General features: G+C 33.8%; 2 protein-coding genes across 2 annotated transcripts in view; one reads left to right on the top strand and one right to left on the bottom strand.

Moving 5' to 3' along the window:
* LOC134847533 (chromodomain-helicase-DNA-binding protein 1-like) overlaps positions 1-18,525 on the top strand; it is a 118,267-nt gene that overhangs the window by 2,689 nt on the left and 97,053 nt on the right. The window lies entirely within an intron of this gene.
* Positions 1-18,525, bottom strand: part of LOC134848663 (uncharacterized) — a 105,985-nt gene that overhangs the window by 82,634 nt on the left and 4,826 nt on the right. The window contains exons 7-15 of the mRNA XM_063866181.1: positions 18,470-18,496; positions 15,601-15,627; positions 13,941-13,967; positions 13,792-13,818; positions 13,483-13,509; positions 13,334-13,360; positions 12,886-12,912; positions 7,659-7,685; positions 4,606-4,851 (exon numbers count right to left, since the gene is read on the bottom strand). Coding sequence (XP_063722251.1) covers positions 4,606-4,851; positions 7,659-7,685; positions 12,886-12,912; positions 13,334-13,360; positions 13,483-13,509; positions 13,792-13,818; positions 13,941-13,967; positions 15,601-15,627; positions 18,470-18,496 — 462 coding nt within the window. The remainder of the gene's footprint in view (positions 1-4,605; positions 4,852-7,658; positions 7,686-12,885; positions 12,913-13,333; positions 13,361-13,482; positions 13,510-13,791; positions 13,819-13,940; positions 13,968-15,600; positions 15,628-18,469; positions 18,497-18,525) is intronic.

Genomic DNA, 18,525 nt, shown 5'->3' with positions numbered 1-18,525 from the left:
ATACCACCAAGTTTGTAGCAAGCAATGACAAGGTCAACATGATGCTCTTCCAATTACGCTTCCCCGACGCTTCCAGTAGTGGTTTCACTTCAAGCATTACTCGGTGGATTTCGTCGTTTTCATCTACTGAGGTGTCACCTGTTGCCATTGATCCTTTCTGCTTCCCTCTTTCAAAATCACTAAAGTTCCCACTTATTGTATCCCATGAACTTCTTTCCAAGTACCGGTTCTAACTCTTCCTTGGTTCTTTCTGGTTCTGCTGCAAACATCCTACATAGCAACTCGTAGGATTTCTCCGACATTCTCGCCAGTCTTACACTTTTCGGCACTGAGAATGCCGAAAAGTGTAAGACTGTATGTTCATTTCTGCCTCTATAGCTTCTCTCCACTTTCCACTTTACTTCTGTTCAGTTTGCAACACTCCCAGAAACATTTCTACGCTGATGGCCAAAACCATCTCAGGCGTTTGTTCTAGATTCAATAGTGACTCTAAAGAACCAAACATTCTGTAGAATCCTAGTGCAGTCACTAGATTCACCTCAGTTCCTCCGTGACAATCTGCAATTAGTTCCGTTTCCGTTTTCGCTTTCAGTACTGTGTTTCCGAATAATATCGTCAATTGCTTATGTTGTTGCAGAAGCATAGAGTCAAAATAAGCATGCTGTATCGCAAGACTCAACATAAAATTGTAGGTGGACTGTTTTGCAAGCAGTCGCTAGCCAAGTAATGCATTTTTTCGCCCAAATCAACCAGAAAGGGCACTTCTGTACTTCTTTTCAAAAAACAGGGGGTGGAAGGGGTGTAAAATTGCAAACTTTGTGGTAGGGGGTTTGTGAGAGGGCAAAGGGGTAAACGTTAGGGTGGAGCGGTTAACCGAATCGTCTTGCCTTTTGAGAATGCTTAAGTTTTGAAATTTGGTTTAGAAATTTGCGAGAAGTTTGTGATTGGGGGGTTTGTAAAAACATCTCGGTAACATTCGACCGGAAAAACATATCGACGGAAAATAAAGTTAGGTTGTAAAACGACTGGCTAGCGTCTAAACACAGCTCTACATGCTTTTAACCGTCTCTACCAAATCCAGTTCTTTGTGTGGTCCTTTAAACATCGGGTCGACAAAAACGTTACTGTTTCCGGCTTCGGCCAGAACGCTCAGATTAATTCAATTACATGCAAAAATAGTGAGCTCATGGCTGGGTCTCAGTATCCCCAGACCACGAGGTCACTCCTAAAAACAGGGCTACTACTTACTTATTATATTACGGTATTTTTTTCAGTAGATAAAAATCATCAGTCTCATCGGAGATGCATCAACCCTTTTACTGAACTCCTAGCTTCTCATTATCTGAAAATGACTAAAAGTTATTAAAATAAAGAGTTACAGTTCTCTCCCGAGACCCTTCCGGATTCTTGAATCTGGACGAAGAATAGTCTTATATTCTTTCCGAAAGGCTGGTCAGATAGTCCCAACACTCTTCCCGGTTCTCGGAAGTTGCTTTGTAAAAATGTGGCGGCACAGTCGTAACAACTCGGAAGGGTTGTTAATCACTATAATATTCGTATTTCTCGTATTTATTTCTCCTCTCGTCTCTTTCAACGAATAATGTTGTTGTGTTTTCTCACGTTTTCAATTTTGGCGAAAAAGAAAATTGCTACGTGTCTTTCACGCCGGAAACGAAAATTTAAAAATTAGCATGTCACGCCAAATTAACCATTCCTGATTCGCTCAATCGTCCAACTAGCACCACTAATTCATCGAAACCTCCGACCTTCCCACTTAGATGCTATGTTAAAATTTCGAATCCGGAATGCATTTTGAAGGCATTCTGGTCGAATGTCACATACTCCTGGACAGCCCGGTCAAGGTTCTCATTGCGTCTCGCAGTATTCATCAAAATGGTACAGTGCCATCGAGCAGAATTTACAAAATGCATGAAATCACTTTTATCCACATCACGTCGACTCACCGCAGAATATAAGTGGCATCATACTACACTGTTATAGCCTTCCAATTTTTTTTCACTACTGTGCATTTTTAAGAATATGGTTAAGATAAAACATCTTTTCTGACTTTTAGTGCCATGGTCTGGAATTAAAACTTTTTCTCCTAGGTTCAAAAAAATGTTGGGACGCAGGACGGTCCTGCCAACCAACAAACTAAAAGTATCCTACTATGTTTCTTCCCTTTGGAAATTTAGTTGTTATTGGTCCTGAATATTAAAATTCAGGAATGTGATGTTTTGAAGGAACAATGAAATAATCTCCCTCTCCAAGAGATTACCCAAGCCCTTCATATCACCACAAAGTGATCATTTGTCTTAGTCGATTCAAAACAATCATGCAGGCTAGAATATTTAATATACTCTTCACTAAAGCCTCTCTAGATAAATACTAAAAGTCTCCAAAGACACTAACTAAAGTTTCAAAGCAAATTTATAAATGCAACAAATTCTTTAACCTGAAAAATCAACTAAAAGTTTCCTTTCGTTCAGTTTCAATTGGTAGCTTAGTTGCTTAGTTTCTCATTGAGTTTTTCTCACATAAGCAATTCTGCGTTTTAACATCTTCTCCTTCGTTGCTTCTTTGTTCACTTCTTTGTTCACTTTTTTGTTCACTTTTTTGTTTTCTTCTTTGTTTGCTTCTCTGTTTTTGTCGTTTAAAAGTTCTAAAACTTCTAAGTTCTTCTAATATTTCTGTTTTTTTTTGCATCTTGTTTTTCGGCTATTTGGCAATGCTCCATCTCTTCCTCCTGTGACATTGACTCCGCACTTTCGGTCTCAGTGTCTTGCAACACGTCGGTAGCTATTCTGACGCTGTTGGAGGCAGTCCTCCAACACTTCTGCTCTTCTACTCTTTGTTTGCAACAAGGTAGAGGATCAACATTATTTTCTCTGTTTCGGCAGAAGCTTTTGTGAGGCACAACGTCATGTTTCTCTCTAAGTCTTCCTCCAACATCTCTTCTCTTTCTCTCCCATGAACTTCTTTCCCAGTATCAGTTCTAACTCTTCCCTGGTTCTTTCTGGTACTGCTGCAAACATCTTACATAGCAAATCGTAGGATTTCTCCGACATTCTCGCCAGTCTTACACATTTCGGCACTGAGAAGGCTTGGTCCACAATCTTCCTTGTACTCTTCACATCCACTGCCACAGAGTGCACAGCACATCGATTTTTGCACATCGGAGCCATCGTCGATCCCATTAGGTATCGCGCTCCCGTAGGTATGCGATAAGCTTTACTCTGCCGAATGTTCTTTCCTGCCTTTATAGCTTCTCTCCATTTTCCAATATACTTCTGTTCAGTTTGTAACACTCCCGGAAACACTTCTACGCTGATGGCCGTGACCATCTCATGCTTTTGTTCTGTATTCAATAGTGACTCTAAAGAGCCAAACGTGCTGTAGAATCCCAGCTGCAGTCACTACATGCACCTCAGTTCCTCCTCCGTGGCAATCTGCAACTAGTTCAGTTTCCGTAAAATTGCAAACTTTGTGACTTTGTGGTGGGGGGTTTGTAAGAGGGCAAAGGGGTAAACGTTAGGGCGGAGCGGTTAGGCCGTACATTTTTTTTGCAAAATGCAAAATTTATGCATAAATCTTTGAATGAATGCAGAAATTCTTGCAAAACTGTGTACGATGCGAAACAGCAATAAATCGGAAAAAATTCAATATAAGTGATTTTAAATGGTTCATAGTTAGGTTTAAATTTGATAAAATACAACGGATTATAAACGATTTTTTATTCCATTTTGATGTCTGAGTGCAACAAGGGAATCTATTACATAAATAACAATTAAACTACAAAATTCATTGATTTTTTTCCCATTTTTCTTAGATGCGGGCATGCTTGAGACGTTGATCTTCGTTGAACAAACAGACTTATTGAGAAGTATCAAAAGTAAAAAATGGAATCGCACCGGTTTAGATGGCTTTGAGCTGAAATTAAAAGTGGCAGAAAGTATTCCTGCGCAGGATGACAATAAAAGATGGAGAACAGCCCAGCTCTGCTGGCTCAGATGAATTTCGCTGTAGCAACAAATCTGAACCAAGGCGTTGATCGCTTTTAGGAGAGTTCTTTCTTAATATTTTCTCAATAGTTGTTGATGTGTCCTCATCCCTTGCAATTCGCAACTGAGTACTGATCAGGGCAGTAATCTGACTGGATTGAACAAATTTAGGAGAAAATTCTCAAAAAAAAATTCAACATCCATGGAAATTTTGTGCGGAAACAATTTTCGTTTTTTTTATCAATCAAATGTTGCTCATTACGTCTCGATTCAAGCTTTTCAACTCAACAATAACTCAACAATATGTTTTGACATGATTAGCAAGAAGTTTTACCGGCGCCGCTCAAACTTTAGAGTTAAACCAATTCAGACCAAAAATATGTGTTCAACCCAACGTGCCATTTTTCGAACGATTTGGCAAAAATTAGCATAAATTGAACGACTCTAAAATTGATCGACTAAATAGGTGTCCAAGTGTGTTCAATTAAAGTAAGCTATACTCCCAGCGTCTCTGCTTTGCTGAAGACTTACAACTCAACTGTACAATTCTTACCCACAATTCAATCGATTCAGAATTTGAAGTATGACATATAAAGAACCTTACGTGTGCATCCGTCAGTGCTCTCAGTACTGAACCCGTCATGGGCTGTTATTACGTAATATGATCCAGGGAGTAGCCCTGTTATAGCAACGACTCCTTCATATCCTTCTGGCGTCACGGGGGTCCCTTCGGCTGGTCGTGTCCCGTTCCGAGAGTCTGTGGTGTTGCGTGGACAAAAAGGACTCTCAGGGATACCCAAGCACAATACTCCAATGGTACTAGAGTTGGAACCATCAATTGAGATTGACACTGAAAAACAAACAAATAACAAATACATAAATTTTTTTAAAAAATTTCGAGGAGTATTAGTCATGATTAAATTAGACTATTAATCTGAAATAAAAAAAGTCACGGATGGTCTGCCTCAAATTGGTGTCGTTAAATAAGTAAGAGAGACTGTTCAAAAGAATTTTGCAACCAGAACTGGAGGAATTGTCTTGTGCTTTCATATTTCGATTAGGCTGAAACTTTGTGGTAAAGACACTGTAAACATTTTTAATTTCAAATCAAATATGATTTTTGAAAATTGGGCGCTCATATTCAAAGTTTTGCTGGAGGTTACAATGTCAGCTACAGACTCAATTTATAATTTTTGTCAGATAAAAATCATAAAACCAGGGGTTTTGCCAAATGATCACGCAAAAACTTGAAGTTTCGGGAAAAAAATCAAAGCAGTTTCAAGGGATGAAACTTCGAGCTTATAAAAGATTGTTTTTGGCCGAATTGTCTAGACGCGGTTTCAGTACCTTTCACCACGAGAAACTCTATAGAAGTAACTACTGACACACTTAATTTTTCAAAAAAAAAAATAACTTCAAACTTTTTTTACTCTTCACATTTTGTTCGACATCTTAACTTTTTCAAAAAAAAATTAATTAACCTCAAATTTTTTTACGAGTGAAATAAATAGTGCCACATACTGCCTGGCGATATTTTGCTGACAGTGACGCAGTTTTTGAGAGGTTTAAATTAAGAAGAAAATAAAAATTCAACTAAGAAAACTTGCATCCATAGTTCAGAGAAGCCTCCCGAAAGTTTCTTGTTTTGAAGGGTTCGAGTAATCAATTAGGCAATATATTTGATTGTATGATCAAGCGGAATTAATTAGGCCAACTAGTTTAAAAAGTTTACCTAACATGGCAAAATAATTTCATTTCTGAAATAAAAAAAGTCACGGATGGTCTGCCTCAAATTGGTGTCGTTAAATAAGTAAGAGAGACTGTTCAAAAGAATTTTGCAACCAGAACTGGAGGAATTGTCTTGTGCTTTCATATTTCGATTAGGCTGAAACTTTGTGGTAAAGACACTGTAAACATTTTTAATTTCAAATCAAATATGATTTTTGAAAATTGGGCGCTCATATTCAAAGTTTTGCTGGAGGTTACAATGTCAGCTACAGACTCAATTTATAATTTTTGTCAGATAAAAATCATAAAACCAGGGGTTTTGCCAAATGATCACGCAAAAACTTGAAGTTTCGGGAAAAAAATCAAAGCAGTTTCAAGGGATGAAACTTCGAGCTTATAAAAGATTGTTTTTGGCCGAATTGTCTAGACGCGGTTTCAGTACCTTTCACCACGAGAAACTCTATAGAAGTAACTACTGACACACTTAATTTTTCAAAAAAAAAATAACTTCAAACTTTTTTTACTCTTCACATTTTGTTCGACATCTTAACTTTTTCAAAAAAAAATTAATTAACCTCAAATTTTTTTACGAGTGAAATAAATAGTGCCACATACTGCCTGGCGATATTTTGCTGACAGTGACGCAGTTTTTGAGAGGTTTAAATTAAGAAGAAAATAAAAATTCAACTAAGAAAACTTGCATCCATAGTTCAGAGAAGCCTCCCGAAAGTTTCTTGTTTTGAAGGGTTCGAGTAATCAATTAGGCAATATATTTGATTGTATGATCAAGCGGAATTAATTAGGCCAACTAGTTTAAAAAGTTTACCTAACATGGCAAAATAGTTTCATTTTAGTTTTTTTAACAATTAATGATACAATAACATAAAACTTTGATTTTCTTGCATTGTTTTTCAAATGTCAAGCTTGTGCGTTTGTGGGCTGTCATTTGAATGGTTGTGAGTTCACGTCTTATTAATGACCAAAATAGCAGTTCAGTTGGAATTAAAAGTTTTAGATTTTGTAAATTCTGTCCCGCCGATGAGAGGGCGAGCAGACTCCAATCAAGTTGTGATTACGCGACCGGTTCAAAACGAGAAACTGATACATAAATTAGTTTTATGTAGCTCTAAAAAGCCAAGTTCTTCTCATTCTGTAAGTAAGAACTTCTTGACAAACAAAACTAATCTTTTAAAAACCTATTTTCTTGAGAATTCAAACATACCCTCTAACGCAGTTCTATCATTGCTTCGCACAGATACAAACAACTCACAGTTCTGTTGTGTGATTAAAAGTTATTGATTTTTAATTATTCATTTTTTTCGTATAATATCTTTTTGAAAAGCTTCACAGGGCGCAGTTATGTTAGATTTTGTTTTATATGACAAAAAGCAGTGGGAAGAGAAACGAAGCCAACAAGAACTTTTAGGGTAATCAGCAATAGACATCGAAAATTGTGTAACTCAGACAGAACACACGTTATTGTCAAAAAACTTGATGAATTGCAAATATTGGCAAACAATCTTGATTACAGCAATTTGCTCCACCAAAAAATGAAAAAAACGAACACGATAGTAACATCTTTTCTCTAAGATGACACCAAACACTTGGAAAGTTCTATCAGAAGCAGAAAGAGAGGTGGCGGCATTGTGGCATTTTTGTAAGACCGATTTAAACTGCGGGGGGGGGGGGGTGGTGTGGACGCCGTTTTTTTGGGATTCGACCCCCTGCCGACCCAAAGGTTCAAAACCAGTCAGAAACACAGCCAGAACTGTCAGAACTGCAGACACACCATATGTATAAGACTTAGTTCAAAAAGCTGCCAGTAAATAGCCTGCCTTTCTAATTGTTCGACAAAAAAGTTTACAATTAAGAAGCAATATTTTAAAACATATTTAAGCCTTCTTTAATTTTGTAAAATATTCGACTCACAATTTGGAGAAAATGGTGATTCGGTAGCTGAAACATAAAACAGACTCTCTTTTGATGCAACCAAAAATATAGCAGGGAATTGTTCCGACCACTATCGCAGCTTTTATTTCAAACAATTTTTCAAGCCAAGTTGTTGAGCCAACTGCCTTAAGAAAACTTTTTAGGGGGTCAATTGTAATTTGATAGAAAAGCTCTATTGATCGTTAGAGCGGACGAAGGGGGTTGGAGGTTCCTTATTTTCTCCATCCCAAAATTTCTGTCGAAAAACACAAAAAAAATAACAGAAATTAGGTGTAAGATCAAAAAAATCGTTTCTAGAACGAGAATCCAAAACTTTTTCGAATTGATCTCAAAAATTTACTTGCATCACTTCAAATAAATGCTTAACGAATAAAATTAGACAAAAATCATGCGTTAAAAAGTAGTCGCATATTTGTTGTTAATTTATTCAATGAGATTAAAAGTATCAACCAATCAAATCTTTTTAATTTATTCGCAATTATTGCGGCTACTGGTTTGCGAAAATTGAAGGATTATTGGCCAAAAAATTTTTGTGACAAATTGCTTTAATTAGTTCAAACCGGGGATATTTAGTTTTTTCGACTATCGATTTCTAGTTTTGAAAGTGGAATTTACTTTTTAGATTTCCAGAGAATAAAAACTTTACTTATTGATCCAGTTTTCTCAAGTCGGGTTCATGTTATCAAAAAAGCGCCCATCATAAATTGTTCTAGAAATTTAAAGAGCTTAAAGGGCTTCTATTTTTTTCTTTGAGTTTTGAAAGTTGAGATTTTTCAACAACGTCAGTGTTATTTTTTAATGTTTACTTGCGTTCATTACTCCTTTGCAATCTTGTGCTTAATCTTTACCTGTTTTTATTTCTTTAAATTTATGCTCTCAATTGATGTAAATTGTGTTTTTCCTATTTTGAGAGATTAAGGTATAAGAAGTCGTCGATCAAAACTTGAAGATAGCCGCCTATCACAAAAAAAGTTTAAAAAAAGAAGCTTTCTGGGGGCAACCGCCTAGCGGGCTGTGTGTATGTTTGCGTAGCTAAGATTGCTTCCTTCTTCCACGAACGCTACTTGGTTGTCTTCGCGTGTAAAGCTGTTTTTGCCCAAAAAAATTGTATCTTTAAAGATCTTGCAAAAAAAAGGTTATCTTTAAAGGAGGTTATCTTGCAAGATCTTGCAAGAATCTTGCAAGATCTTTTAAAGAGATGCATCCTCTTTAAAAGAATCTTGCAAGATTCTTGCAAGATCTTGCAAGATAACCTCCCTTGATCGACTAGGGACTGCTTGATATTCAATAGATGATATGGTATTTTTTTTAAAACCTAAACATTAAACTAGATGATAACCCGCATTTAGGGTAGCGATACATAAATTGAGTAAGTGTGTATTTATACCGGTCATTACAGTAGAAACAATTTATTTTTTTTTTGCCCTAAGTTTTTTTCAACTTGATCAAATGGATTTTTTGCCATGTAGTGAATCAATCAAAGCCTCAACAAAATTGATTTAACTTACTTATTCTTTTAAATTTGAAACTTGAGTAAAGTTTTGTTCTAAAAAAATCTCCATCGGAGCTACAGGTGGCAAAAGTTACTCGAGGAAAATATTTTACATCATCAAACTATTCATTTGAGTGGATTACTTTTTGATTTTCGCGCGCTACAGGTTCACGCGCTGATGAAAAAACACTATTGTGCCAAAAACCTGGGAATGTTATTTTCTTTATCAGCATTCAAGGACAAATTTTGTTAGGCAAATGACATATATTTGCAAAACTCCATATTTCATGTAAGTACGAAAAACTATTCAATTCTCCAACAAGAGCTATTCAAATCAGAAAAAATTTTGTTCCAAATTGAGTAATTTGTACCAACTTAGATGGTAACATATATAGTTTACATCAGTTATTTTATATAAAACGGTGCAGAAATTTTTTAAAGGAAGTTTTGTTTTGCTAAAATCAAGATGGGAAATTTTCTGTGGACAAGAAATTTAAGCAGTTTAAGCAATTTTGGCGATTTAAGCAATTCTGGATAATTTTAGATCAAAAACACAATAACTCATTGGCTTTGTGAAGACTGAGTTTGATCAAGACCATGAAATGGATAAAATGACAATTGCTGCTTTAATACATCAGTTTGCATGTTTTTTTGGCCATCGGTATTATTTTCTCAACAAAAGAAATTGTTCGGCTTTAAATTTTTTCCTCGAAATTAGTTTGTGTATAGAAAAACGTTTTTGAAGCTAAAATACAGATTGATGTTTAACCAACAAATATTGATAACAAGTAGTGCGCAGATGAAATTAACATCTAAAGTAAATTCACGAACGGCTGAAGTTTATTTCGATTATATTAACACTATTTCATTCGGCGAACTATCCATTTGAAGTCTTTTTCGAAACCCAAGACGTATATTTTATGCTCTGCTGATTAGTTTTGCTAGTTTTCTGCTGAAAACAAATGAGTAAATTAGATTTTTCTCTCAGGATTTTTGAAATGATTATTTGATTGCTGAAAAAAAATAATTTTCCACCAGGATTTTGACCGACCCTTGCGTATACTGACAATATAAAACATCAATTTTTTTAAATTGTTGAAAACTGTTGATTTGTGTCATATACCACGATTTAGGTATAGCACGACTCGATGCCTGAAAATCGAAAGGAATACTTTTGTAGTTCGAATAAATTAAGCAGTACATATAAAATAGCAGATCAGATAAAAACTTTTTCAACTAACTGAATAATTAATCAAGTTTGACACTTGGTCATGACTTGTTTTTATTAATTGAATGATAAAAATTTTGCCAAAACTCAAACTTAAAAATCTAATCTCATTTATGAGATCCAATGGTGATTCAGTTGCCGAAACATAAATCTAATTATAAAACACACAAGTGTTGCTGCATTTTTGCTATTTTTTCGGTTTGCGATTTATTTTTTCAGCGAACATAAAACTTGATGATTGATTTTGCTCTCCTGAAATTTACCGTTTGATTAGAAGTATCTATAAGTGTATGACGCTCTAGCAGTGTATGACTGATAGTTTCAACAAATCAATTGCTAGCAGAGCAGATGAGAGTAAGTAACTCCAATTTTTTTTTGTCTCGGATGACATTTTTTCCTAATTCAGTTATTTAGATTTCATCGAGCAGCCTGCTTTGAATTTATTTTTCTCGGAGAAGCTCAGGAAAATGCTTTTGAATACTTTGTAAGAAAAGCAAAATGTTTTTCATCAAAAATGAAAAAACAAAACCAAAAAACAATCAGCGATTTTAATTGAACTTAATATTGGTAAAAAGATAATTCTGTTGCAAAAACGTAATTGGGTCGAAAATGAGAAAAATGTTATCAAGATTAATCGTTTTTCTAAGTAAACGCAAACTTATCTAGTAACTCACGTCTTCATAAAATTGAACTGCCTGTTTAGATAAAACGGCGATTCGGATGCTGAAAATTTTTTGATGAATGTATAATCAAATGTTAGCTCAGCCTTGCTAGTTTTTTTAAATTTATTTTCTAATTTGTGAGCAAAAATTGTCATTTGATTTTTTCTCCTTTTATTCAATGTGTGGGTAGAAGGGCGATTCTGACAGAAATCGACTACTTATTTCAGAATTCAAAATCTAGCAGAGTAGATGAAAGCATCCATTTTCAAATGATAAATCAATTTGGATAAAAAAAATTTGTAATTGAGTAACTCAATTTTATCTAGCAGTCTGTTTTGACTGAAAAAAGTTTCATAAAATTGGGAAAAAATATTCGTCTATAATATTTTACCAAATTGGGCAATGGATTTTCTCAAAAAATGATGAAACGAAAACCAGAAATCAATGAGCAACTTTGCTTAAACTTATTACATGAGTCAATTGACGATTTTGTTGTTAAAAACAAAATTGAGTTGTAAACGCCTAAATTCTGTCATATATTATATCAGACAGAAACATATCTAAGTGAAAACAAAGTTATTCGTTAATTCATTTCTTTGTTTTTTTTTAATTCACTATTTAGATACAACGGCGATTCCGTTGCCAAAACATACAAGTTATTGACGTATAATGAAACGTTAGAACAGCTCTGCTATTTTTTCAATTTTGATTTAAATTATCATCTAATAAAAAGTTAAGTATTTTGATTAAATTTCTTCAAACTTACTGTTTGGATAGAGGGGTAATTCTGACGCTGAAGGAGAAAGTGTGTTTTTTAACAATTCAAGAGCTAGCAGAGCAGATGAAAGTATTCCATCCAAGTGAAACAGTTTTTCATTTTGAAATATAGGCTTTTCTTCCTTTATTTTTATTTAGGATGATACCTTTCAATACAATTTTTCGCCGCGACTTTGTTTTAGTTGATGGGCGACTTTGTTTGAATTTACTAATTGGGTAAAACGGTGATTCGGTTGTTGAAACAAATAATTATTAACGAAAAATCAAACTTTGGTACAACGCTGCTATTTCCTCAATTGTATTTTATTTTCATATCTAACAAAAAACCCAATAGTTTAACTTAATTCTCATGCAGAATCAAAAATCAGTTTTGTTTTTTAACAATTCATTAGCTATCAGAGCGGATGAAAGCATCCGAACCAATTTCAAATCTGAACCAGGTTTTTTTTTCACTTATGTTCATATCATCAATTCATTGAACATTCTGTTTCGGCTTCAAAATTAGTCAAAAAATTTAGAAAAACACGTTTGCATACAACGCTTTACCACATGTGCAATATCTGCAATGCTTTTTCTCAAAAGAGCTTCTCTTCAAAAAAATTTAATGAGCGACTTTGTTTGAACTTACTAAATAGGTAAAACGGCGATTCGGTTGCTGACACATATAATTGATTAACGAATAATCAAACAATTGTCAATTTCTGCTATCTTTCAATTGGGAAATAATTTACATCTAACAAAAAACTTAATAGTTTGATTTAATTCTCGCCAAACTCACAGTATACATAGATTTTTTAACAATTCAATAGCTACAGGAGCAAATGAAAGCATCCGATCCAATTCCAATTAAATTTTCAATTTGTATAAGAAGTTTTTTATCACTTAATTTTATTTCATTTAACCGTCTGTTTCGGCTTCAAAAATAGTTAAAAAAACATCAGGAAAAAACATTTGCATACAAAGATTTGCCAAAGTTGCGCAATGATTTTTCTCGAAAAAAATTATCAAACAAACCGGAAGTTATTGTGTGATTCTGTTTGAACTTACTGAATGGGTAAAACGGTGATTCGGTTGCTGAAACATATAACTGATTAATGAATATTCAAACGTTGGTATGAACTGCTTTTTTCATTTGCTATCTATTTTAACATCCAACAAAAAGTTCAATCGATTGATTTATTTTTTTTCAAACTCACTGTTTGCATAGAAGGGCGATTCTGACGCTGAAGCAGAAATTTATAAGGATTTTGAACAATCAATAACTACCGGAGCAAATGAAAGCATCCGATCCAATTTCAATTAAGTTTTACTTTTCCTTGAGACGTTTTTCTTCGATTAATTTTATTTCATTGAACGGTCTGTTTCGGCTTCAAAATGGCCAAAAAACATCAGGAAAATACATTCGCATACATTATTTTGCCAAGATTGTGCAATGGTTTTTCTCGAAAAAAAACAAGCAAATCAGAAGTCAATGAGTGATTTTGTTTGAACTTACTAAATGGGTAAAACGGTGATTCGGTCGCTGAAACATATAACTGATTAACGAATATTCAAACGTTGGTAAGAATGGCTTTTTTCATTTGCTATCTATTTTAACATCCAACAAAAAGTTCAATTGTTTGATTTAATTTTTTTCAAACTTACTGTTTGCATAGAAGGGCGATTCTGACGCTGAAGCAGAAATTTAAAATGATTTTTAACAATTCAATAGCTACCGGAGCAAATGAAAGCATCCGATTCAATTTCAATTAATTTTTCCTTTCAATAAGACGTTTTTCTTCGATTATTTTTATTTCATTGAACGGTTTGTTTCGAGTTCAAATTTGTCCAAAAACCATCAGGAAAATACATTTGCATACAATGGTTTGCCAAGGTTGTATGGGTTTGCAATGGTTCATCTCGAAAAAAAAACAGGCAAACCAAATATTAATGAGTGATTTTGTTTGCACTTACTAAATGGGTAAAACGGTGATTCGGTCGCTGAAACATATAACTGATTAACGAATATTTAAACGTTGGTAAAAACCTGCTTTTTTCATTTGCTATCTATTTTAGCATCCAACAAAAGTTCAATCGTTTGATTTCGTTTTTTTCAAACTCACTGTTTGCATAGTAGGGCGATTCTGACGCTGAAGCAGAAATTTATAATGATTTTTAACAATTCAAAACTACCGGAGCAAATGAAAGCATCCGATCCAGGTTCAATTAATTTGGTTTTTCTTTTTCACTGAGACATTTTTCTTTTCATATTTTTATTTCATTGAACGGTCTCTTTCGGCTTCAAACTGGCCAAAAACCATCAGGAAAATACATTTGCATTCAATGTTTTGCCAAGATTGTGCAATGGTTTTTCTCGAAAAAAAAACAAGCAATGCAGAAGTTAATGAGTGATTTTGTTTGAACTTACTAAATGGGTAAAACGGTGATTCGGTCGCTGAAACATATAACTGATTAACGAATATTCAAATGTTGGTAAGAACTGCTTTTTTCATTTGCTATCTATTTTAACATCCAACAAAAAGTTCAATCGATTGATTTATTTTTTTTCAAACTCACTGTTTGCATAGAACGGCGATTCTGACGCTGAAACAGAAGTTTATAATGATTTTTAACAACTCAATCGCTACCGGAGCAAATGAAAGCATCCGATCCAGGTTCAATTAATTTTGTTTTTGTTTTTCAATGAGACGTTTTTCTTCGATTATTTTTATTTCATTGAACGGTCTGTTACGGCTTCAAATTTGACCAAAAACCATCAGGAAAATACATTTGCAGACAATGGTTTGCCAAGGTTGTGCAATGATTTATCTCGAAAAAAAAGCAAATCAGATGTTAATGAGTGATTTTGTTTGCACTTACAAAATGGGTAAAATGGTGATTCGGTTGCTGAAACATATAACTGATTAACGAATAGTCAAACATTGGTAAAAACCTGCTTTTTCCAATTGCGATATATTTTAACATCTAACAAAAAAATTCAATTGTTTGATTTAATTTTTTTCAAACTCACTGTTTGCATTGAAGGGCGATTCTGACGCTGAAGCAGAAATTTATAATGATTTTTAACAATTCAAAACTACAGGAGCAAATGAAAGCATCCGATCCAGGTTCAATTAATTTTGTTTTTGTTTTTCAATGAGACGTTTTTCTTCGATTATTTTTATTTCATTGAACGGTCTGATACGGCTTCAAATTTGACCAAAAACCATCAGGAAAATACATTTGCAGACAATGGTTTGCCAAGGTTGTGCAATGATTTATCTCGAAAAAAAAGCAAATCAGATGTTAATGAGTGATTTTGTTTGCACTTACAAAATGGGTAAAATGGTGATTCGGTTGCTGAAACATATAACTGATTAACGAATAGTCAAACATTGGTAAAAACCTGCTTTTTCCAATTGCGATATATTTTAACATCTAACAAAAAAATTCAATTGTTTGATTTAATTTTTTTCAAACTCACTGTTTGCATTGAAGGGCGATTCTGACGCTGAAGCAGAAATTTATAATGATTTTTAACAATTCAAAACTACAGGAGCAAATGAAAGCATCCAATCCAGGTTCAATTAAGTTTTCTTTTTCAATGAGACGTTTTTCTTTTATGATTCTAATTTAATTGAACGGTCTGTTTCGGCTTCAAAATGGCCAAAAAACATCAGGAAAATACATTTGCATACAATATTTTGCCAAGATTGTGCAATGGTTTTTCTCAAAAAAAAACAGGCAAAGCAGAAGTTAATGAGTGATTTGGTTTGAACTTACTAAATGGGTAAAACGGTGATTCGGTCGCTGAAACATATAACTGATTAACGAATAATCAAAGATAGTAAAAACCAGCTTTTTTCAATTGCGATATATTTTAACATCTAACAAAAAAGTTCAATAGTTTGATTTAATTATTTTCAAACTCACTGTTTGCATAGAAGGGCGATTCTGACGCTGAAGCAGAAGTTTATAATGATTTTTAACAACTCAGTCTTTACCGGAGCAAATGAAAGCATCCGATCCAGGTTCAATTAATTTGGTTTTTCTTTTTCAATGAGACGTTTTTCTTCGATTATTTTTATTTCATTGAACGGTCTGTTACGGCTTCAAATTTGGCCAGAAACCATCAGGAAAATACATTTGCATACAATGGTTTGCCAAGGTTGTGCAATGTTTTATCTCGAAAAAAAAAGCAAATCAGATGTTAATGAGTGATTTTGTTTGCACTTACAAAATGGGTAAAACGGCGATTCGGTTGCTGAAACATATAACTGATTAACGAATAGTCAAACATTGGTAAAAACCTGCTTTTTTTAATTGCGATAAATTTTAACATCTAACAAAAAAAATTAATTGTTTGATTTATTTTTTTTCAAACTCACTGTTTGCATTGAAGGGCGATTCTGACGCTGAAGCAGAAATATATAATGATTTTTAACAATTCAAAACTACCGGAGCAAATGAAAGCATCCGTTCCAGGTTCAATTAATTGGGTTTTTCTTTTTCACTGAGGCAATTTTTTATGATGTTAATTTCATTGAACGGTCTGTTTTGGCTTCAAAATGGCCAAAAACTATCAGGAAAATACATGTGCATACAATATTTTGCCAAGATTGTGCAATGCTTTTTCTCAAAAAAAAACAAGCAAAGCAGAAGTTAATGAGTGATTTGGTTTGAACTTACTAAATGGGTAAAACGGTGATTCGGTCGCTGAAACATATAACTGATTAACGAATATTCAAATGTTGGTAAGAACTGCTTTTTTCATTTGCTATCTATTTTAACATCCAACAAAAAGTTCAATCGATTGATTTATTTTTTTTCAAACTCACTGTTTGCATAGAAGGGCGATTCTGACGCTGAAGCAGAAGTTTATAATGATTTTTAACAACTCAATCTTTACCGGAGCAAAGGAAAGCATCCGATCCAGGTTCAATTAATTTGGTTTCTCTTTTTCAATGAGACGTTTTTTTTTATGATGTTTATTTCATTGAACGGTCTGTTTCGGCTTCAAAATGGCCAAAAACTATCAGGAAGATACATTTGCATACAATATTTTGCCAAGATTGTGCAATGGTTTTTCTCGAAAAAAAAACAAGCAAAGCAGAAGTCAATGAGTGATTTTGTTTGAACTTACTAAATTGGTAAAACGGTGATTCGGTCGCTGAAACATATAACTGATTAACGAATATTCAAATGTTGGTAAGAACTGCTTTTTTCATTTGCTATCTATTTTAACATCCAACAAAAAGGTCAATCGATTGATTTATTTTTTTTCAAGTTTACTGTTTGCATAGAAGGGCAATTCTGACGCTGAAACAGAAGTTTATAATGATTTTTAACAACTCAATCTTTACCGGAGCAAATGAAAGCATCCGATCCAGGTTCAATTAATTTGGTTTCTCTTTTTCAATGAGACGTTTTTTTTTATGATGTTTATTTCATTGAACGGTCTGTTTCGGCTTCAAAATGGCCAAAAACTATCAGGAAGATACATTTGCATACAATATTTTGCCAAGATTGTGCAATGGTTTTTCTCGAAAAAAAACAAGCAAAGCAGAAGTCAATGAGTGATTTTGTTTGAACTTACCAAATTGGTAAAACGGTGATTCGGTCGCTGAAACATATAACTGATTAACGAATATTCAAATGTTGGTAAGAACTGCTTTTTTCATTTGCTATCTATTTTAACATCCAACAAAAAGGTCAATCGATTGATTTATTTTTTTTCAAGTTCACTGTTTGCATAGAAGGGCAATTCTGACGCTGAAGCAGAAGTTTATAATGATTTTTAAATTCAAAACTACCGGAGCAAATGAAAGCATCCGATCCAAGTTCAATTAATTAGGTTTTTCTTTTTCACTGAGGCATTTTTTTATGATGTTTATTTCATTGAACGGTCTGTTTCGGCTTCAAAATGGCCAAAAACCAACAGGAAAATACATTTGCATACAATATTTTGCCAAGATTGTGCAATGGTTTTTCTCAAAAAAAAAAAACAAGCAAAGCAGAAGTTAATGAGTGATTTGGTTTGAACTTACTTAATGGGTAAAACGGTGATTCGGTCGCTGAAACATATAACTGATTAACAAATATTCAAATGTTGGTAAGAACTGCTTTTTTCATTTGCTATCTATTTTAACATCCAACAAAAAGTTCAATCGATTGATTTATTTTATTTCAAGCTCACTGTTTGCATAGAAGGGCGATTCTGACGCTGAAGCAGAAGTTTATAATGATTTTTAAAAACTCAATCTTTACCGGAGCAAATGAAAGCACCCGATCCAGGTTCAATTAATTTGGTTTTTCTTTTTCAATGTGACGTTTTTCTTCGATTATTTTTATTTCATTGAACGGTCTGTTACGGCTTCAAATTCGGCCAAAAACCATCAGGAAAATACATTTGCATACAATGGTTTGCCAAGGTTGTGCAATGTTTTATCTCGAAAAAAAAGCAAATCAGATGTTAATGAGTGATTTTGTTTGCACTTACAAAAAGGGTAAAACGGCGATTCGGTTGCTGAAATATATAACTGATTAACGAATAGTCAAACATTGGTAAAAACCTGCTTTTTTCAATTGCGATATATTTTAACATCTAACAAAAAAAAATTCAATTGTTTGATTTAATTTTTTTCAAACTCACTGTTTGCATTGAAGGGCGATTCTGACGCTGAAGCAGAAAATTATAATGATTTTTAA

This window comes from Symsagittifera roscoffensis, chromosome 6 (genome assembly GCF_963678635.1).
Source record: "Symsagittifera roscoffensis chromosome 6, txSymRosc1.1, whole genome shotgun sequence".
Classification (NCBI taxonomy): Eukaryota; Metazoa; Xenacoelomorpha; order Acoela; family Convolutidae; genus Symsagittifera; species Symsagittifera roscoffensis.
The sequence above is the reverse complement of the archived record's forward strand: the minus strand, read 5'-3'. Positions and strand labels throughout refer to the sequence as shown.